Genomic DNA, 17,521 nt, shown 5'->3' with positions numbered 1-17,521 from the left:
TGCTTATTATATCAATCACAGTGTTTGGACAACACAACTTCTGTTTATCTTGGCTCTTCCTGCGGTTTCATTGTCCCCTGGCCTTAAAATGGGTGCCAGCTATTTGAATTATTCAGCAAGTCCTGCTTTCAGGCAGTCAAAACCGATCAAAGTGACAGGGTGGAAGTTGTGTTGAACTTAATGCCAAGAGATTTTGTTCTGAGGAATTGGTCAAATTAGAAAGAGGATCAAATTAATCATTGATTGAATTAAGTATAATCAGACTGTGTTTAGCATATGAAAGCAAGTGTGAGCATGTGTGAGACCCTGGGTCCCAATACAGCATTCTAGAGAAGTCACTATACCCACCATACTTTCTGGGGGAGCTTGCGATAGCATAAGGTGGGATGGAAGTGTGCTTGTAAGCTTACTCAAAAGATTTGGAAAAGGGGGTGGGATTGGGAGTCTGATTACTGAAACCAAGAGTATAGCAAGTGTCTAATTTAAAGGTTTTGTTTTTTTTAAAGATAGAACAAATATACTTCAATACATGTTTTTGATGTTGTTTGTAAAGATTTACTAAACCTTTCAAATGCCATAACCTAGAATTATTCTTGTGTTTATCTGTGAACGCTTCATCTGTAACGCATAGCATAGGTACAGGAGAAAAATGCTTTTGACATCGCATTGTCATAATTCACTTGTAAGCTCAATTCTTTTTCTCTTAAGAAATATTTTTTTAAAGGGGAATAGTGGTATTTCTTAACCCTTGACTGTTGCTTTGTTCCAAGTATGTCCAGGTAAAACACAGTTGTGTTACTAAGGGTACCAGGTGTACGTTCTTGTTCCTGTGATTTTGGTGAACTTCTGACTGGGTAAAAGTAGCAGAACAGGTTTACCACCCCAGTAGTGAAAGGATTAATTTGACTGCAGTCTAGTTATACTGTATACATTTCAAACAATTACAAAACAAATAAAAAACCTTACTTTGTTCCCCTCTCATCCAATCCACTAATAACGCTATGCTTGAATTGCTATTTAGAATGTCCTTTTCCTCCAACCTCAATCATTACGGGATGGTCCATGTAGCAAGTGTGAGTGATGTGCTGCTGGACAACTCGTTCACTCCACCATGCCAACGGATGGGCGGAATGGTCTCCTTCCGGACTTTTGAAGAGTTTGTCAGGTAAGGATTGGGTACTGTTTGCGCTATGAGTGCGTTTGCCAGGATAGCATTGGGGGTGGTCAAATGGGATCGATCATAGGCTTTGGCCTGGTCTACACTGGGAGGGGATCGATCTAAGTGAATAACGTAGCTGAAGTTGACGTACTTAGATTGACTTACCGTGGTGTCTTCACCACAGTGAGTCGACTGCTGCTGCTCCCCCATCGACTCCGCCTGCGCCTCTCGCGGTGGTGAAGTACAGGAGTCGATGAAATTGCCAAGTGTTTGGAGGCCCCACCCCTAGTTGTCTGGCTGGAATAACTGGAAGTTCCAAAATACTACAAGAACAGATGGCCTCCAACTAGAATTTTGCATTTTTGCAGAGTCAAGGTTCACATAAGCATCTGAACTTTGAATGCTTATTGGTATTGAACCTTTCTTCCCAACATTGTGTGTATGTCTTTCCGCACATGCATATGTCTGGTCTTAAACCTTCTGGACTTATGCAAAAGACTGGAAAGCTCCCACAAGCAGAGCCTATGAATTTTCCACAACACTCACCCGAAATCATACATCTGCATGCTCCCCATGACAGGGGTGGAAGATTCATAGTGTCTTCTTGTGGGGGCATTGCATCACCATTTAATCTGTGCAGTCAGGATGTTTTGGCCTCCGTGTGTTAGGAAACAAACAAAGAAAAAGCCCAGATTCTGAGCCAAGAGCAGAAGAAGCCACCTGTGACGTGATGAGTGAAATGTCAGGAGAAATGAAACAGAACACTAGAGTAAACTGCACAAGAGATGATACATCTTTTGATTAAATGCATTCAGTATCTATCTCTTGAGGTATACTGATGCATTACCCCAGGGAGAGGGGCAATTACATTGGGCTGTCAAGGCTCTCATCTCAGGCTTTCCTCTGTTACCTGAAGAATGATGATACGGACACTAGCAGCTTATATATTACAAAATATAGCTAGCTCGCTTGCTTGCTTTCGTTGAAGTTTAAACAAAGTCCACCTCCTGATTTTTAGCTTTCGTGCTGGACAGTGTTTCCATTTAGTCAGCTCTGAAGTCTGCAGAGGGGAGGAATGACTTTTTTTCCGCCCCATGAAGATGGTATTGGTAGGGTGACTGAGTGTGCTTTTGGTGCAGATGGGTTGTGAGTAGTTGATTTACAACTAGAGTTTCTTGGATGTGTTTCAGAATCTTTGATGAAGTGATGGGTTGCTTCTGTGACTCTCCTCCGCAAAGCCCAACCTTTCCTGAAGCTGGCCACACTTCCTTGTATGATGAAGATAAGGTACGGTATTTCCTTCTTTCCAGGCTCCTTGCATGTTACAGGGATAGAAAGTGCATTTTCCCAAGGTGATTGCGCACTCTGGACTAAACCTGTTTTGCTGACTTCAGTGGAAGTTTTGTCATTTGCGTTGGTGGGAGTAGGAATAGTATCTAGTTTGTTTATCTGCTGTAGGGGGTTCAAAGCAACTTGAATGGTTGGGCTTTTTCCTTAGTCCATTCTAACCTTGGGTCCAGATTCTTTTCTTGGTTATGTCAGAGTAAATCCAGAATCACTTCATTAAAGTCAGTGGCGTGACTCTGGATTTACAGTGGTGTGACTGTGAATTTGGCCCAATGGCAGTGGAACCTGGCCTTCTACAGGTATAGGAAGGTTAAGTCAGAATATTTGAACCCTTTCTTGTAGTCTGATCTTCATTAGTATTCTGCTTCACCCTCATTCTGGACATCTCTATGGCATTTAGTTCTCTATATCCTGTTCTCTTCCCTCCATTTGGGGAGGAAAGGTGAGAGGGAGTCCCCAGGTTTTCAAATTGGGATAGAGAAAGGGTTCAGAGGAAACTGCTGGTTGATAATGGTTAGTGATGCAAGAGGCACTCTCCTTAGAGGGACAGTCAGCTGCTCCACAACACTCTTAGCAGACTGGAAGCTCTGATATGGAGCATATCATTACAACGGTGGGTTTCAAATCAGTCCATTGTCCCTGATGCCTGTGTGTGTGGTAGATAATATGGGACAAAGATTTATCTCCGCCGTAACTTCTTCCTTATATGCTGTCTGTCCCCCACGTCCTCCTCCCCCCGGCTGTCCAGACCTAACAAGTATAGTTTTCTGTTGATCAGTGTCCAGTTTATGAGAGTTTAATTGCAAGTTCTTGAGTATTAAGCATGTTACTTTTCATGGCTCTGTTTTAGCGAAGCTTCCATAATGCCCTATTGCACTGTAGCCATGAAGACATGCTTCTTAGCATCCATGCAGTGAACTTCGCTCCCCTTTTTAATTTTACTCCCTTGGTGCTAAAATTCTCCCTGTGTCCGACAAAGATACTGTAGTAATGCTGCATACATACAAAGGACCTGATTCTGCATTCCTTGTGCACCCCAAATCCATTTGGAACCAGTGTTATCTGCCAAAGCAGTTTAGTGTGCATGAGCCTTGAGGAGAACTTCAGAATGAAGCTCCAGCTTGCTGTGGGTGGACATTTAAATATCCCATAGTACTGTTTGTAAGGGCAGGGGTCTCCCTAGTTTTCTAGATCAAGAATTCCCCTTCCTGTACTTTGGTTCAGCATGCTGGTTAAGTGTCGGCCTCTTCCCCAGAAGTAGCTGCATTTTATTAGTGTATGTGTACTTGGGGATCCCCTCAGGTAGAAAGGTTATATAAATGTAACATTCCTCTTTTTGTTGTTGTTAATAATTTATTTATTAGGCTTGCTTTCTTTAAATTACAGAGTGCCCGAGAGGAGCCCATTCACATACTGAACATTGCCATTAAGACTGACTGTGACATTGATGATGATGGGCTGGCGGCTATGTTCAGGGAGTTCACACAAAGCAAGGTGAATAGCAGTTTACAGTGAACCTACCTGCCAGTATTATTGTGACCCTCTAGGGAGACATTTTCCCTTGGGAAGAAGTCTGTGCATTTCCCAGGTATCTTGCAAAATAAATATATAAATGGAACAGTTAAATCCTTAATTTATCTAATCTAAAACCATATAATTTCTCTAATTGGATGTAGCTATAGGTTCCTGAAGCTTCTGGGGAAAGAACTGAATAACAGAGCACCCTTTGTATTGCCTAATGGTGTATCCTAATCCATTGGCTACAGAGTCTTCCTTTTTAGTTTTTGTTGGGTAAATGCAATGTATGGTTTTAAATGAGTCAGGTGAAGCTTTGATATTTATCTGGGGTCTGAAGGAGCAAGATACAACGACAGTTATTTGATGCAGTTCAGGTTGACCTGGGGGAGGACAGTGTAACAGAAATGTCTGAGATGACATCAAAATAAATGGTGCATGTGTCATGACATTCTTAATCTCATCGAAATCTGTAGCTCTTGTTGGCATAGTATCTACATCTAAATCCATGATGGCTCTGAAATGGCCCTGAGAGGGATTGTGAAGAGTGCAATCTCTAACCCCTGCTCCCTACTGGGAGATGGCAAAGGGGCAGCAAAAATAAGTTAGGTGTTTCCTGTGAGCCGTATAATGAGTGTGTGGTTTTTGAGGTTATAGCAGTGTTAGAGCCATTAGGTATGATCAAACACCCTTCTACTGTGCACAGTACAACTATCCTTTCCATACAGAGAGACCAGTGAACTGGAAGCTTATAAGAAACCCTGTGCTTGTCCAGTCCAATTCAGAATTTAACTGTCTCTTTAAAAAGTAAAACAAAACTAGTTTTGTTTTTCATTTGCATGATTGTGCTCCAGGCGTTTTATGGGAGGAAAAAAGAAAAGAAATTAAAAAAAAAAAAACACATTAAACTATCATATAGGTTGATCCAAATAATCTTCCAGTCCCAGCATGTTGTGTGTGGGTTTTTTTAATAGAAATTAGGATCATATACTTGTAAATGACTTGTAGAGGAAATTGAGGCAGTCAGTGTAAATGGAGTTTCTCCAGGTGCTGATGCCTAATCGCTCCATAATAGCTGTGGACTTGCTGTGAGACCTACATTATTACAATGTAATCAGAATCCTGTTGCTATGCTGTTATTGTCTGCCACTTGTGGAATTTTAAAAGCAATAACAATTTTTGCTTTGTAAATCATGGCATTATTAAAGTTATTTTCTTCCTTTGCCATGAATAGAGTCCCTGATGCTCATTTTCGAAGGGCTTAACCTTAGTAAAACATTTCAGTCCAAGCCAGAAGGGGTGGGTTTGTTCTTGGCCATGCTGAGGCTTTTTTTTTCCTTTTCACTCTCCGTTTTTGTTTTTAAATTAGAAAAAAGAGTGGGGAGAGACTGTAGAAACAGGAGCAAAATGACAGTGAGATCTAAACTTGTTTAAAAGGGACAGTGGGCATGATAAATACCTTGGGCAGCATTCATCTGCAGTGTGGCTTCATTCAGCTCAGTAAAGTTACACCAAGGATAGATTTGGGCCAATCTATTTTTTTTTTTTTAAACCTTTATTTTCTACTCCTGCCATACTGAATCCTTTGTTTTCTGTTCCTTGTTATTTCGTCTTATCTTTTTCCTTGTAACCCTGTATGGCCTCAATTCAGGAAACCATTTTTTTTCAGGACAGCACTTAAGCACATGCTTAAAGCCCCATTGAAGTATCCGACTTTAAGCACGTGCTTAAGTGATTTCCTGAATCAGGAGCTAATTAAAGAAGTGCCTTCCCATGCACCAAGCTTCCTCAGAAACCAAAACCTGTGGGCTGCCTTCTTCTGCTATTTGTCCATTGCCTGGCACAAAAGGGCCATGACCTCTAGACACTACCCTGATACAAATAATTAATAATAATGTGTATCCCCACCAGTTCCTATGCCAACATTATAAAATATGACCATTTTTTAGAACATGTTAAAATATTCCCAAACCCAGGAGCCTAAACAATCCAAACAGGATGATTTTGTGTCTCACTCTCTTCTTCCCACTCTTCATTTTTATACTGTATCTTATACCGTCTAAATTAAGGCCCCATCCTTCAAACCCGAGTAGTCTTTACTGATGTGAATAGCTCCACTGATTATTTGCATGAGTGAGGGCTACTCTTCTGAGCAAGGGTTTGTGGGCCTGGGCCTGTCGCTGCTGAAGTCTTTTGGGGCAGGGTACTTGTTGTTTATTATTTATCATAGCACCTTGGAGCCCCAGTCATGGACCAGAACCCCATGGTGCTAGGTCCTGTACTAACTCGGAACAAAACCAGCACTTTTTGGCTGTCTCAAAGAGCTTACTTATGTCTCTTTATATCTGAACGTGCCATTCAAGCCCATGGCACTGTATTTAATCATGAATACTCATGCTACTTTAGATTGTTGTAACGTGGTTTCCCTGAACAATGCAGAAAGGAGTTTCTCCAACTTCCTGAGACCTGTGTTATAAGTTAATTCCTCTGGATTTTATAGTTCAGTTTTAACCTTGGCCAGGAAAACTGCTAGAACCCCATATTGTTATGATTTATGATTATTTTTATTACCACAAAGTCTAGGAGCCCCAGGCATGGACCAGAACCCTACTGTGCTAGGTGTTGTACAAACCCAGAACAAAACGATGGTCCCTGCCCCCAAAGAGTTTGATCTAAGTAACCTCACTGCTGGTAACAGTGTTTCCTGAACAATTAATTCCCGCTGAGATAGACAAGAAGTTTCCCAGCTGGTGCCAAATGTGGTTGTTATATGGATTCTTCTCCACTCAGAACGGGACTGAGACTCATTGCATTTGCTCACAGGTGCTGCTAAGCAACCATCTGATAAGAACGTTCAGTCACCACCAAGCTGGGCTGGATTGTGAGTCTGCAGTTTAGAGGCAGGATGCTCTCACCCAATACCAGTCCTTAGAAGATGTCATCCAGATTTGAGTCTGACGTTTCTTTTCTGTTAAACCAGTTCTCTTGTTTGCTGTCCTTCCCTTTTACAGAAATCGGTCCTGATTGATCATGGGATTCGAAGGCTGACGTTCCTTGTAGCACAAAAGGTATTTTGACCTCTCCCCTGATGCTTGGAAGCTTTTTATTTGCAGTTCATAAGGAAATTATAATCTTAATATTTTTCAGATTAAAAATTGCATTTACTATAGTTTTAGTTCTGCTTTTGTTGCCTCTCTCAAACTGAGACTGTTTCAGTGAATTCGCTTAAGAAAATTAATTGACAATTACAAAAAAAAAATCTTTGTCACTTGTAATCTTATCTTAATTTGTTTTTGATTTTAGTACTAATTGCTAGCTTTCTTCTGCTTTTCCTCCCCCGCCCCGTCTTTCTCTGTTTCATTTGTAAGGATTTCAGGAAACAGGTCAACTATGAGGTGGATCAAAGATTTCATGTAAGTAAAAGGAAAAAAAATCAAAATAATTTTACCTTAAACTCCTCTTTGCAGTTCATGGAAATAAAGTGATTCTAGTCATTACGTACAAGTAAGGAGAAGAAGATTTGACTCTTTAGTGAGCTGTTTAAATCCAACCCCATTGTCCTGATTGAGCAGTTGGCTTGTGCTCAATACTTAGGCATGTGACTAACTTTACTTGGGTACTTAGGCATGTGACTAACTTTAAGCACGTGAGTAGTTCTGTTGACTTCAAGGGGGCTAGTCACATGCTTAATATACTTAGTAATTTAAGTACCTAGCTGAATTTGCACCCATATAATCTAGGTTGGCCTTATTTGTTCTAATGTTCTTTTACAACATAAAAATATTATATATATTATTCAAGGGTCTCCCAGCTCCTTACCAGCTTTACAGATCAACCCAGGAACGGACCAATTTAATGACTTGCCAAAGTTCACACAATGGCAGAGCTATTGATAGAACTCTGGATTGCCAGCACCCAGTCTGCTGCTGAAACCACTAGGCAGCTCTCCCTTCCCCCATGCTTCGACTTCAGTGATGGCTAGTTTTATTCCTGCTCTCAAGAGGACTATGTAGGGCACAAGCCAGCTTTTCTTTCCCCTTTGTGAATCCACTCAACCCCTCCTGAAGTTAATGGGAGCACTGAGTGTGCAAGGAATGCAGTCAGAGGCATAGAGCCCAATATGGGAAATACATTCCAACATCAGTAATCATAGTTGAGCAACAAGCATCCTGCTATTTTCATGATAAGCTTGGGTAGCTTCACTTGGGAATTATACCAATGTATTGAGACTAGAATGTACACCACAGATATGATGAAGGAGCCTGAATTATAATCCAGAACTAGTATGTTGTCAGACGCGAAGCTGAAGGCCAGGTACGATCAATATTGTAAGATGTTAATACACCATGAATCGCACACTAAAGTGTCTCATTGTAGCTATTTTTGAAAATACATTTATGTATGCCAGTTTAATAACAGTGGCTAATAAGTTCCCCTTGGGTATCTGCTTGCAGCACTCTCACTATTCAGAAATTTTCTACTCTGCTAATTGGATCATTCAGTTTCTGCTACCAACTTTATTTTAATGAGGTGAGCCTTTGTGGGCTGTGCTAGCAAAATGCTTCACAGACCCTCTGTTTTTTTCCTTTAGAAATATCTAGTGCTAGGAATATTTTTCTTATCCCTGAGTTGGCATCATTGGCTCTGCTCTACAGAGTAATAGGGGAGTTTATCCTCCAGGCTAAAGAAGCAAATGCTTTTCCAAAATGCTTTAGGAAATGCTGCAAGCTGAACTACTTTCCCCAGTTTATTGATGGCAGAACCTATCTGATTACAGTATATACAGATGTATGTCAGTCAATGGCTTTAGATAGGAAACTGGTAGCAGAAGTGTGGGGTGTTTGAGCAAAGAACCCCAGGCTTTAGAAAGGAAAATCAGGAGCTTAGAGAATAAAATTGATACTCGGGGATGGAATGTGAGAGGCTGTGAATAAATGCTGTAGCTTGCTGGTGGTGATCAGAAAGCTGGGGAAGAATAGACGAATCCTTAGGGAACTCAGAGAGCTGGATGCGGGTTGAGAGAGGGGCACTGGGTTTGGCATTTTCATCCATTATTCTGGATTAACAAATCATTCTAATGATCATTCCTCCACTGTGATAGTTATGGGAATTGGACACTGTCTCAGCAAAGTCTGTTGTGTATGAGGGGCTCTGGTTTTTTAAATGTGCATACCTACAGCCACCCAGATCCTGGGGCAAATCCTCCACTGGTGTAAATCGTCATCGTGCCAGAGGAGGGTCTGCCTCTCTGCATTTGATGTGTAAGGGCCCAATCTAAGTCCCATTAAGTCAATGGCAAAATTTACACTGACTTCAGCTGGAGTTGGATTGGACCGACAATCAGCCCCTAGACATGCAAGTATTATTTTATATGACTAAATCCTGTCCTTTCAACGTGCTGGGTGTGTGTGTGTGTGTGTGTGTGTGTGTGTTGGTCTCTCTTAAAAGTACTAGAATTCACTGATTTATTGTTAGAGCCACTGAATTTAAATATAGTTTAAATGCTATAGCTTCTGTTGAATTTTAATTTCCCCCTAAAGCTTTAAACAAAGGGCAGCTTCTATTAAAACAAAACCAAACAACCCCTAAAAAGTCGGCTACAGAAGAAGGCAATATTTACTGTCTGTCTAAGGCCACTAGTGCCTGGCACGTACAACTAGTAAAAGTTCACCCAGTTTTGTGAGTGGTCAGCTTAAATGGGCAGGAGTTTGGGCAGTGAATGGAAAGGGGTGTGCATTGAGAGGCACCTTCAAACAGCGTTCCACCCTTGCATTATGCACCTCTGAATGGGTGACTGCATTCTCGTTATCTAGGTTTCAGTTAATAAACGTTGGGATTACAGTTACAGGAGTGTCACTGTCTTCTTTTTTCCCTATTCCAAGGTAAAATGACAGCTGAATGCCAACTTTTACTTAGCCCCAGGGCTTGATACAAGCAGGAAAGCAGGGTAAGACTTGGCTAAAATACCAGAGGAAGGCAGGGAAAGGTACCAGTCGCACTCTAGCAATAGTGCTGAGAGTTGAGAGGTTTGCTAATTGTCAAATGACATTTAGTCCTTATTGTGTGATCGCATGTGTGCCTGCCCTGTCATTACTGTTCGTGTGAAAAGACATTCTAGGGATGTCTGAAGACCAGCCTCTTGATAATCACCAGTGATGCATGCAGCCCCCCCTCTTCCAATTTCTGGAATCCCCCGCACTTCCTCAAATACACTACCCAGGATTCTGTATGAGAAGATGGGAGCTGTGCAGTTTGGGCTGAGTGCAACTCTGTATATATAGAAGAGACACACTAGGAGAATAGGGCATTGTGAAGAGATCTAATGTAGTCTAAGGCAGGGGTTCTCAGCCTTTTTCTTTCTGAGCCCCCCTCTCCCCCAAAGTGCTATAGGAACTCCATGGCCCACCTGTGCCACAACAACTGTTTTTCTGCATATAAAAGCTGGGGGTAGCAAGCAATTGCACTGGGCCCCACACCACAGGGTGGACCCTGTGAAGTTAAGTTGCTCAGGCTTTGGCTTTAGCCCCAGGTGGTGGGGCTCAGTGCCCTATGCTGCCATCCCATGCGGTCGGGCTTCGGCTTTCTGGCCTGGGTTCTAGCGAGTCTAATGCTGGCCATGCTTGCCGGACCCCCTGAGACCTGCTCGCAGCCCTCTAGGGGTCCCCGAACCCCTGGTTGAGAACCACAGGTCTAAGGAGCCAGCCTTGCTAAGCATTGGTGAAATATTTGGATGAAAAAATCTTTTTGAGTGTTTATCTAAACAGATCCTGGGAACCTTTTGAGGTTTGCCCATCGCTGGTTCTGAATGAGTCCTGTGAACACTTTTACCTCTGTATAACTAGTGGAAGCTGGACAGGTCAAGACACCATTGCGGCCTCTTCCATGCTAGTGAAAATAAGGTCCCCCACCCCCATGAACATTGATTCAACTTATTAGCAAGGTTATATTTGATTAAATGCAGCCATACTGCCCCAGGGTTATGACCTTGCAAGCTAAGCAGAATCCAGTTTGGTCAGTATTTAGATGGGTGATCTACAGTGAAAACCCATTATACTTTAGCAAGTGTCATCTGTGATTTCAACCACTATTGTGCCATTGTTTGAATAAGTCAGAAAAGCAATGTCCTGATTATCTCTGATCATTAAAAATCTCATAGCCTTTTTTGAAGAACTTAGTCTTGTTAACATAAGTGTCAGTTTCACCTGTCTGAATTCCTTTGTAGTTAAAATCGGACACGATCGGATTCACTTTCTGTCCTAATCTGCTGTGCAGAGCTGTGCATTATTAAAAGCTTGCCACTGTCCAACCTAGGAAGCAGCAAAGCTTGTGATCAGTTTGAAAAGTTTGTAGAGTTTGGGCTTTTTGTATGAGAGATGCTGCATAAATGTCTGTCTTCATTATTGTCCCCTATTCTGTTCAGTTTGTTACTGGACCAACTACCAACTTACCCAGGGCTTGGCTTGGGGTTGTTTTTGTTTTAATTACAGTCTATATAATTAGTTCCCAGCATGTTGAGGTAATAGAGAGTTGCTCCAGCAAGCTTCCAATTTCCTCATCTCATTAGGTTTTTAACGCGATTATTAGTATAATAATCAGCTATGATGATTTCTGTTTGTAGCTTTTTGCATTCTCTGATTTGCAGGGTGTCTTGATTGGCTAATTTAGGCAAATTATTTTGATTGTCTTGATGATGGTTGGTTGATTAGAACACAGCAGGGGTATAATTCCTCTTCCTAGGAAACGGAGCACTCTTTTGGTTTTTGGTACCAGAGCACTGAGGATTTTTGTGTGTGTGCACATTTAATTATTATATTTGCCCACAACACTAGTCAAATGTCTCGAAAGCAATTACATTAGTGATAGAATGAGCATGGCTGATGTTAGGAGAAATTGGCAGCATGCAGAGGGGGCAGGTGGGAGGGGTTTGGGAGGATATTGAGGCAATGTGGAAGTCTCGACTCTGTGTTTGTTTCCTTATATGCTGTTTTAGGAGATTGCTGAACCTAATGGGTACAAATAATATTGTCCATAATCCCAATGGCGGGATTCTTCATGGTAAAAACTTCTGTAGCGCTAGTGGCGACTACTATGGAAGAGATGCTTTAGCCAAATGCAAATTGTTGGGCTCAATACAGGAGTAATTGGATGAAATTCTATACCCTGTGTCATGCAGGAGGACAGACTTGATGATCTAATGGTCCCTTCTGGCCTCAAAATCTATGAATCCCTTGCCAGCTTGGCCTGATTGAACTTCGTCTCTCCCTGTCATTGTGCTGTAGTTGTTGAACTGAGTCTACATGCCTTTGTTTTTCTTGCCTCTTGATATCTAAAATGTGCTTGTGTTTCTAAGAATGAGGGTGGGACTCCATATTTATTGTCGCTCAGTGACTCCAGGTCAAATTTTGTCATTTTTTTGTAGTCAAAAAGCCAATTTTTGTAATTGTGCAGCTCTACAGGCTTCACCTGGGATCAGGGCAGGCTGCCGCTGACATCACTGTTAGTAATGGAGACCTTGAAGCTGCTCTCACTTACATTGATGCAAAGCATACTCTGAAGTCAATGGAATTATGACAGTATAAAACCAATTTAAGGGACTGCAAAATCTGGCCCAAACTCTACCATCAGTGGTGACAATTTTTTTTGTCCAGAACGGAATCAACTCACTCTTCCGTAGCGGCACTGGATTTGCAGTCTGAACGGTATTAAAAACTAAAAACCAGCCCTTGCTTTTATCAGTAAAGTGAGCATGTGTCTTGGAAGACGCATAGGATCCAATCCAGCAAAGCACGTAAACATGTGTTTAACTTTTAGCATGTACATTGAAGTGAGTAGGATTACTCGTGCTTATAGTTAAGCACATGCATAAGGACTTCACTGGGTTGGCGCTGTAGGGAGTAGATATGAGGATCCCATCTTTACGTAGTCTTTTTCCAATTATAACTGTGTTTTAAAGAGCAATACAGAAAGTCTTTCTCGTTAGCACTTCCACTATCCATCATTTCATTTTACAGTATGTCCTCAATTCTCAGAACATGGTGGAACCACCAAAACACATTAATAATACAAAAATGAATTCAGCATAGGAAAGAGTCAACAGCAAGCACCTTAATATAGGATAACAATCAAATTTATGATCATTGTAGTGAATTGAAAGTAAAAGCCAAACTTCCAACAGCACAAACTGTGTGGTAATGGTTACCTATTTGGGCATTTCAAATGTATGAGCAGTTCCATTCAAACTCCTAGCTTATTAGGAGAGCTGAGGGTTGTGCTGTATGGCGTTAAAGGTAATTTTTTCTAGATTTGCAATAAGGCCAGGATTTGACCTATGACCTTGGTACAAATTATCTCCATGCAAGTAACAGAGGAGCAAATAAACATATAGGATATTTTGTCGACTTTCTAGAATGAGGTTAAAGTCAATTATTAGAACTCATTAATTTCTCAAAATTAATTAAAACTATTCCTTGGGTGGGGAACTGCATGAGCAGTGTTAGGAATATGAGGAGTTCTTTGGGGAAGGGACTGTCGTCTTTGTTCTGTGTTTGTGCAGCACCTAGCACAATAGAGTTCTGATCTGTGGCTTGGACTCCTAGGCAGAACTGCAATGCTATTTAATAATAATAATAGTAATAATAAGAGAAACCGGCAAGAGTTCTTTTGTCTCCACCCCCATCCCCTCCCGGCCAGCTAGAATCTGTTTTAAGTCCCAATATTAGACAAAAATATCAAAGACATAATCAAGAACCATCTACTGCAATAGTAAAATAAACTACATTGATTTAACTTGCCCCTACAACCGTTTTAATAGGATTTTTATCTTCCCACCATCCTTATTTACAAAATAAAAATTTAATGCAACTCTAGCTGTTACAGTGGTAGATCGTAATGGTAGTAATTCCCCCTGCTGCACTGCCACGCAGTCCCTTCTCTCAGGAGCCCATAGGCTGAACAGATGGTGTGCAATGCTTGTGAAGGACTGATATCATCATTTTTATTTCCAAACAGAGGGAATTCCCTAAATTTTTCACGTTCCGTGCCAGGGATAAGGTAAGTTGTACAATTATCAATCTTTTCTCTCTCTACATTTTAAACTGATTTTTTCCCTTCTACAATCATTCCAAACCTCTCTCAAAGGAGAGAGGGTCCCTCTGATCAAAACCTCATTGGGCAATTCTGAACATATCCTTCCCCCCTGATCCCGGCACTCACTATGTTGACAGCTGAGGCCAACGGGAGTTATTGGGTCCTTAGTCATTTTGAAATCAGATCACTTATTTAGGTGTCTAACTATGGATTTAGAAGCCTAACTTTTGGCTCCTGTTTTTGAAAATCGTAGCCATAGTGATGCAAAATTACTAAAATGACTCCACTGATAAATTTCATGTCACCCCACTGATTGCACTTGCCTGCACATTCCATGACATGCTGTCTAGTCCAAGGCAGTGCTCGTTCTGAGGACCATAGCGGTAGAAACAGAGTATGCTTCAGGGAAGGTGGGAACTTGGGGATATTGTCGCTAAAAGGATCTTCCCCTTTTGCAAAAAGAAGGCATCTTACACAAAGGGCTGTGGTTTTTATTCTACTCTCAATGTGCAGACAGTTTCAATACGCACCTCTTAACACTAATGACTCTGGTGCATCAGACCTGAAATTGTGTGGCAGCTTCATTGAATTTTTAGCTTTCTAATTAATTTTAATATGAAAAATCACAATAGGGACAGTGCGGTGCCCCCCTGGTTATTTATTTCTGTATTAACCGCTATTTATTTTACACTATATCCTCAGACTTTCAGTTTTTGACATGCCCAAGATGTTTGTGGTGTTAACAAAGGGTTGATGTTGGAGGTTTGCACAGCTAGGTAGGGACAGCTGAAGCATTTGGCATCTCTGAAGATGGGAGACAGTTTGTGATTGTGGGATATCAATATTAGTTGAATGTTTCTGCTAAAATGATCAGGAGTGAAACAGTTCACCATGTTGACACGCGAGGTTTCAGAGTTGGATCATTGAAATGAAAGGGGCAGTTCACGCCCACAAGAATTGTTGTTTCAAGCCGTCTGCAGGCTCAGGAAGACGCTTCTGCATCATTTACACTCGAAGATTTTCTTTGCAATCCTGAGGGCTAGAAACATTTTTTTTTTTTTAAATAAAAAACAAAACAAACATCCTGTGGGTCCATCCTCCCCTCCCCCAAAGCCGAGAGTCTGGAATACAATTTTGCAGTTAGAGGTAGAATCTGTTGTAAATTCTATCACTGTAGAATAACAGAATACACCAGGCGCTGCTAGTAAAGGCAACACTAGCCATCACTAGTGTCTCAGGTCAGTAGATTTTATACAATTCTCTCCATCTTACCAGATCCAGCTTCTTACCTGACTTTTCCCTTTTTATTCCTTTTGTGCCCAATATTACGGGGTGGGCTTCCCCTCTCTTTCCAGTTTGAAGAAGATAGGATCTATCGTCATCTGGAGCCAGCTCTGGCTTTCCAGTTAGAGCTGAACCGAATGCGAAACTTTGATCTCACTGCCATTCCGTGTGCCAACCACAAAATGCACCTGTACCTGGGAGCAGCTAAAGTTGAAGTGGGCACTGAGGTGACAGACTACAGGTTCTTCGTGAGGGCTATTATAAGGCATTCAGACCTGGTTACCAAGGTGGGTTTCCTGGTGTGGGAGGTCTATTTCCAAGGTTGTATGTGAAAAATATGTCAGAAGTGAGTGTGCGTGTGTGTGTAAAATCTAAACCCACTGCCTTCTACTGGATGGCATGTTACAGCTTCTAGATCATGTCTGATAGAATCTAACATTTCAAGTGTCCAGGTTCAGACTTTAGGTGGAGTGTCAAATCTATAGTAACTCCACTGGAGCTATTCCAGATTTCTGCTGATGTAACTGAGCGCACAATTTGACCTGGTATCTGAACCAGGCACCATCATCAATGTCTTTGGAAGAAAGACTCAGGAGAATTGTTCAGCCCACTGAAATGAGTTTCACCTTTTTTCTGTGTCAGATTCCACTATGGTCTTTTGCAGCCTAATGACCCTATGTTTGGGTCTGAGGGAAGGCTAGCGGAACGTAAATAACCTTTTGGCAATCTCCTGTAGGAGGCCTCCTTTGAGTATCTGCAGAATGAAGGGGAGCGCTTGCTCTTGGAAGCCATGGATGAGCTGGAGGTGGCCTTTAATAACACCAATGTGCGCACTGATTGCAACCACATCTTCTTAAATTTTGTGCCTACAGTCATCATGGATCCATCTAAGGTACATGTTCCCCATGTCTGTTACTCCTTGGCTGAATCTCACTGGCATGAGTGTTCTGTAGGTCTCATGTTAGAGTACCAGCCATCAAAGATTGTGTAATATACAAATCCCACCTGCTGTTTTATCGGGAAAGCACAGGAAATCAGTGTTCAACACTGGAAGTGGTAGTGGGGTGTGGGGGAGGGCTTGGGGAGGGGGAGGGGTCATATTAGGTATCCTAATATTCTGGAGTAATTTTTCTTTTCTATAGGAAGCCCGGTAAAAATGGAGACTCTGTGGAATATATTTTTGGCTCTGGAAAGAGCCAATAGTGAATGTTGCTCCCAAGGAATATGAGACTGAGTAACACTTAGGGAATAATGGCATTGATTAGCCTCGATGGCAGGGACAGGTTTGCAAACCCTTTAATTAAAATGGTCATAGACATTTGCCCTAGTTGCCCAGAGGCATTCCAGGTCTCATTTTCAGAGGTCCTGAGCATCCCCGTGCCCAGGGACTTCAGCTGGAGCGGAGATGTTCAGTTCTCTTCTAATCAGCCCGTGTGCGTTCAGCACTGGCTGTCCCTGAACAGCCTTGGAAAAGAGGATTTTGGAGAGAACATTAGAAACTGCCTACAAATTGCCTTACTTTAATATGCGCTATTTACCAACAGGAGTATATTATAAAGTTTAATAAAACAGCCCAGAACAAGCTCAGAGTGGTAATTGCTTTGTTGATTTAAGGCACTGTACTGTAGGTGCAATGAAACATGGTTATTGTGCATATAAATGCTACTTAACTGTTTACCATTCTGGGTGCTTTTGTGCATCTCATCATTCTTAGCGATGAGAAACGTTTGCAGGAGGTGAGAGAAGGAAATTCAATCAAGGGGGCGCAGTGGGCCCACTGCAGTGTGGCACTGCGCTGGCTGGAGGTGTGACATTGCTAGGGCCTAAAAGACCCAAGTTCAAGACTAACCTTTAGGCACTCCGCGGTTCCCAAATTTGATTGGTTTATGTATTTTTAAAACATGGTTGTAAAGTGAATTGGTGAAACATCCAGCTCACGTATCACCAGTCGTTCATATTCCACAGTTTGGGAACCCCTGGCTGTCTCCAGAGGGAGACTGGAAGCCTGGTAAAAGTATCGCTCAACGCCTGCTTAGGGACTTTAGTGCTCTTGCGGAGTGAAAGCGGCATTCCAGCCTCAGAAGGAGCTATCAGCGCGTGCAAGGTCTGTACTGCTGCATTCTTGCTGCT

The 17,521-nt window shown here is 41.9% G+C and overlaps 1 protein-coding gene across 6 annotated transcripts in view; it reads left to right on the top strand.

Moving 5' to 3' along the window:
- Window positions 1-17,521, top strand: part of ACACA (acetyl-CoA carboxylase alpha) — a 213,410-nt gene that overhangs the window by 101,872 nt on the left and 94,017 nt on the right. For 4 of the 6 annotated variants that reach the window (XM_034752336.1, XM_034752342.1, XM_034752337.1 and 1 more), the window contains 8 exons: window positions 1,022-1,165; window positions 2,350-2,446; window positions 3,893-4,000; window positions 7,033-7,089; window positions 7,390-7,434; window positions 14,030-14,071; window positions 15,463-15,678; window positions 16,128-16,283. In XM_034752336.1, the coding sequence (XP_034608227.1) occupies window positions 1,022-1,165; window positions 2,350-2,446; window positions 3,893-4,000; window positions 7,033-7,089; window positions 7,390-7,434; window positions 14,030-14,071; window positions 15,463-15,678; window positions 16,128-16,283 (865 nt within the window). The remainder of the gene's footprint in view (window positions 1-1,021; window positions 1,166-2,349; window positions 2,447-3,892; window positions 4,001-7,032; window positions 7,090-7,389; window positions 7,435-14,029; window positions 14,072-15,462; window positions 15,679-16,127; window positions 16,284-17,521) is intronic. The other 2 variants (XM_034752338.1, XM_034752340.1) reach the window with 1 other exon arrangement.

This window comes from Trachemys scripta, chromosome 18 (assembly GCF_013100865.1).
Source record: "Trachemys scripta elegans isolate TJP31775 chromosome 18, CAS_Tse_1.0, whole genome shotgun sequence".
NCBI classification, from domain to species: Eukaryota; Metazoa; Chordata; order Testudines; family Emydidae; genus Trachemys; species Trachemys scripta.
The sequence above is the reverse complement of the archived record's forward strand: the minus strand, read 5'-3'. Positions and strand labels throughout refer to the sequence as shown.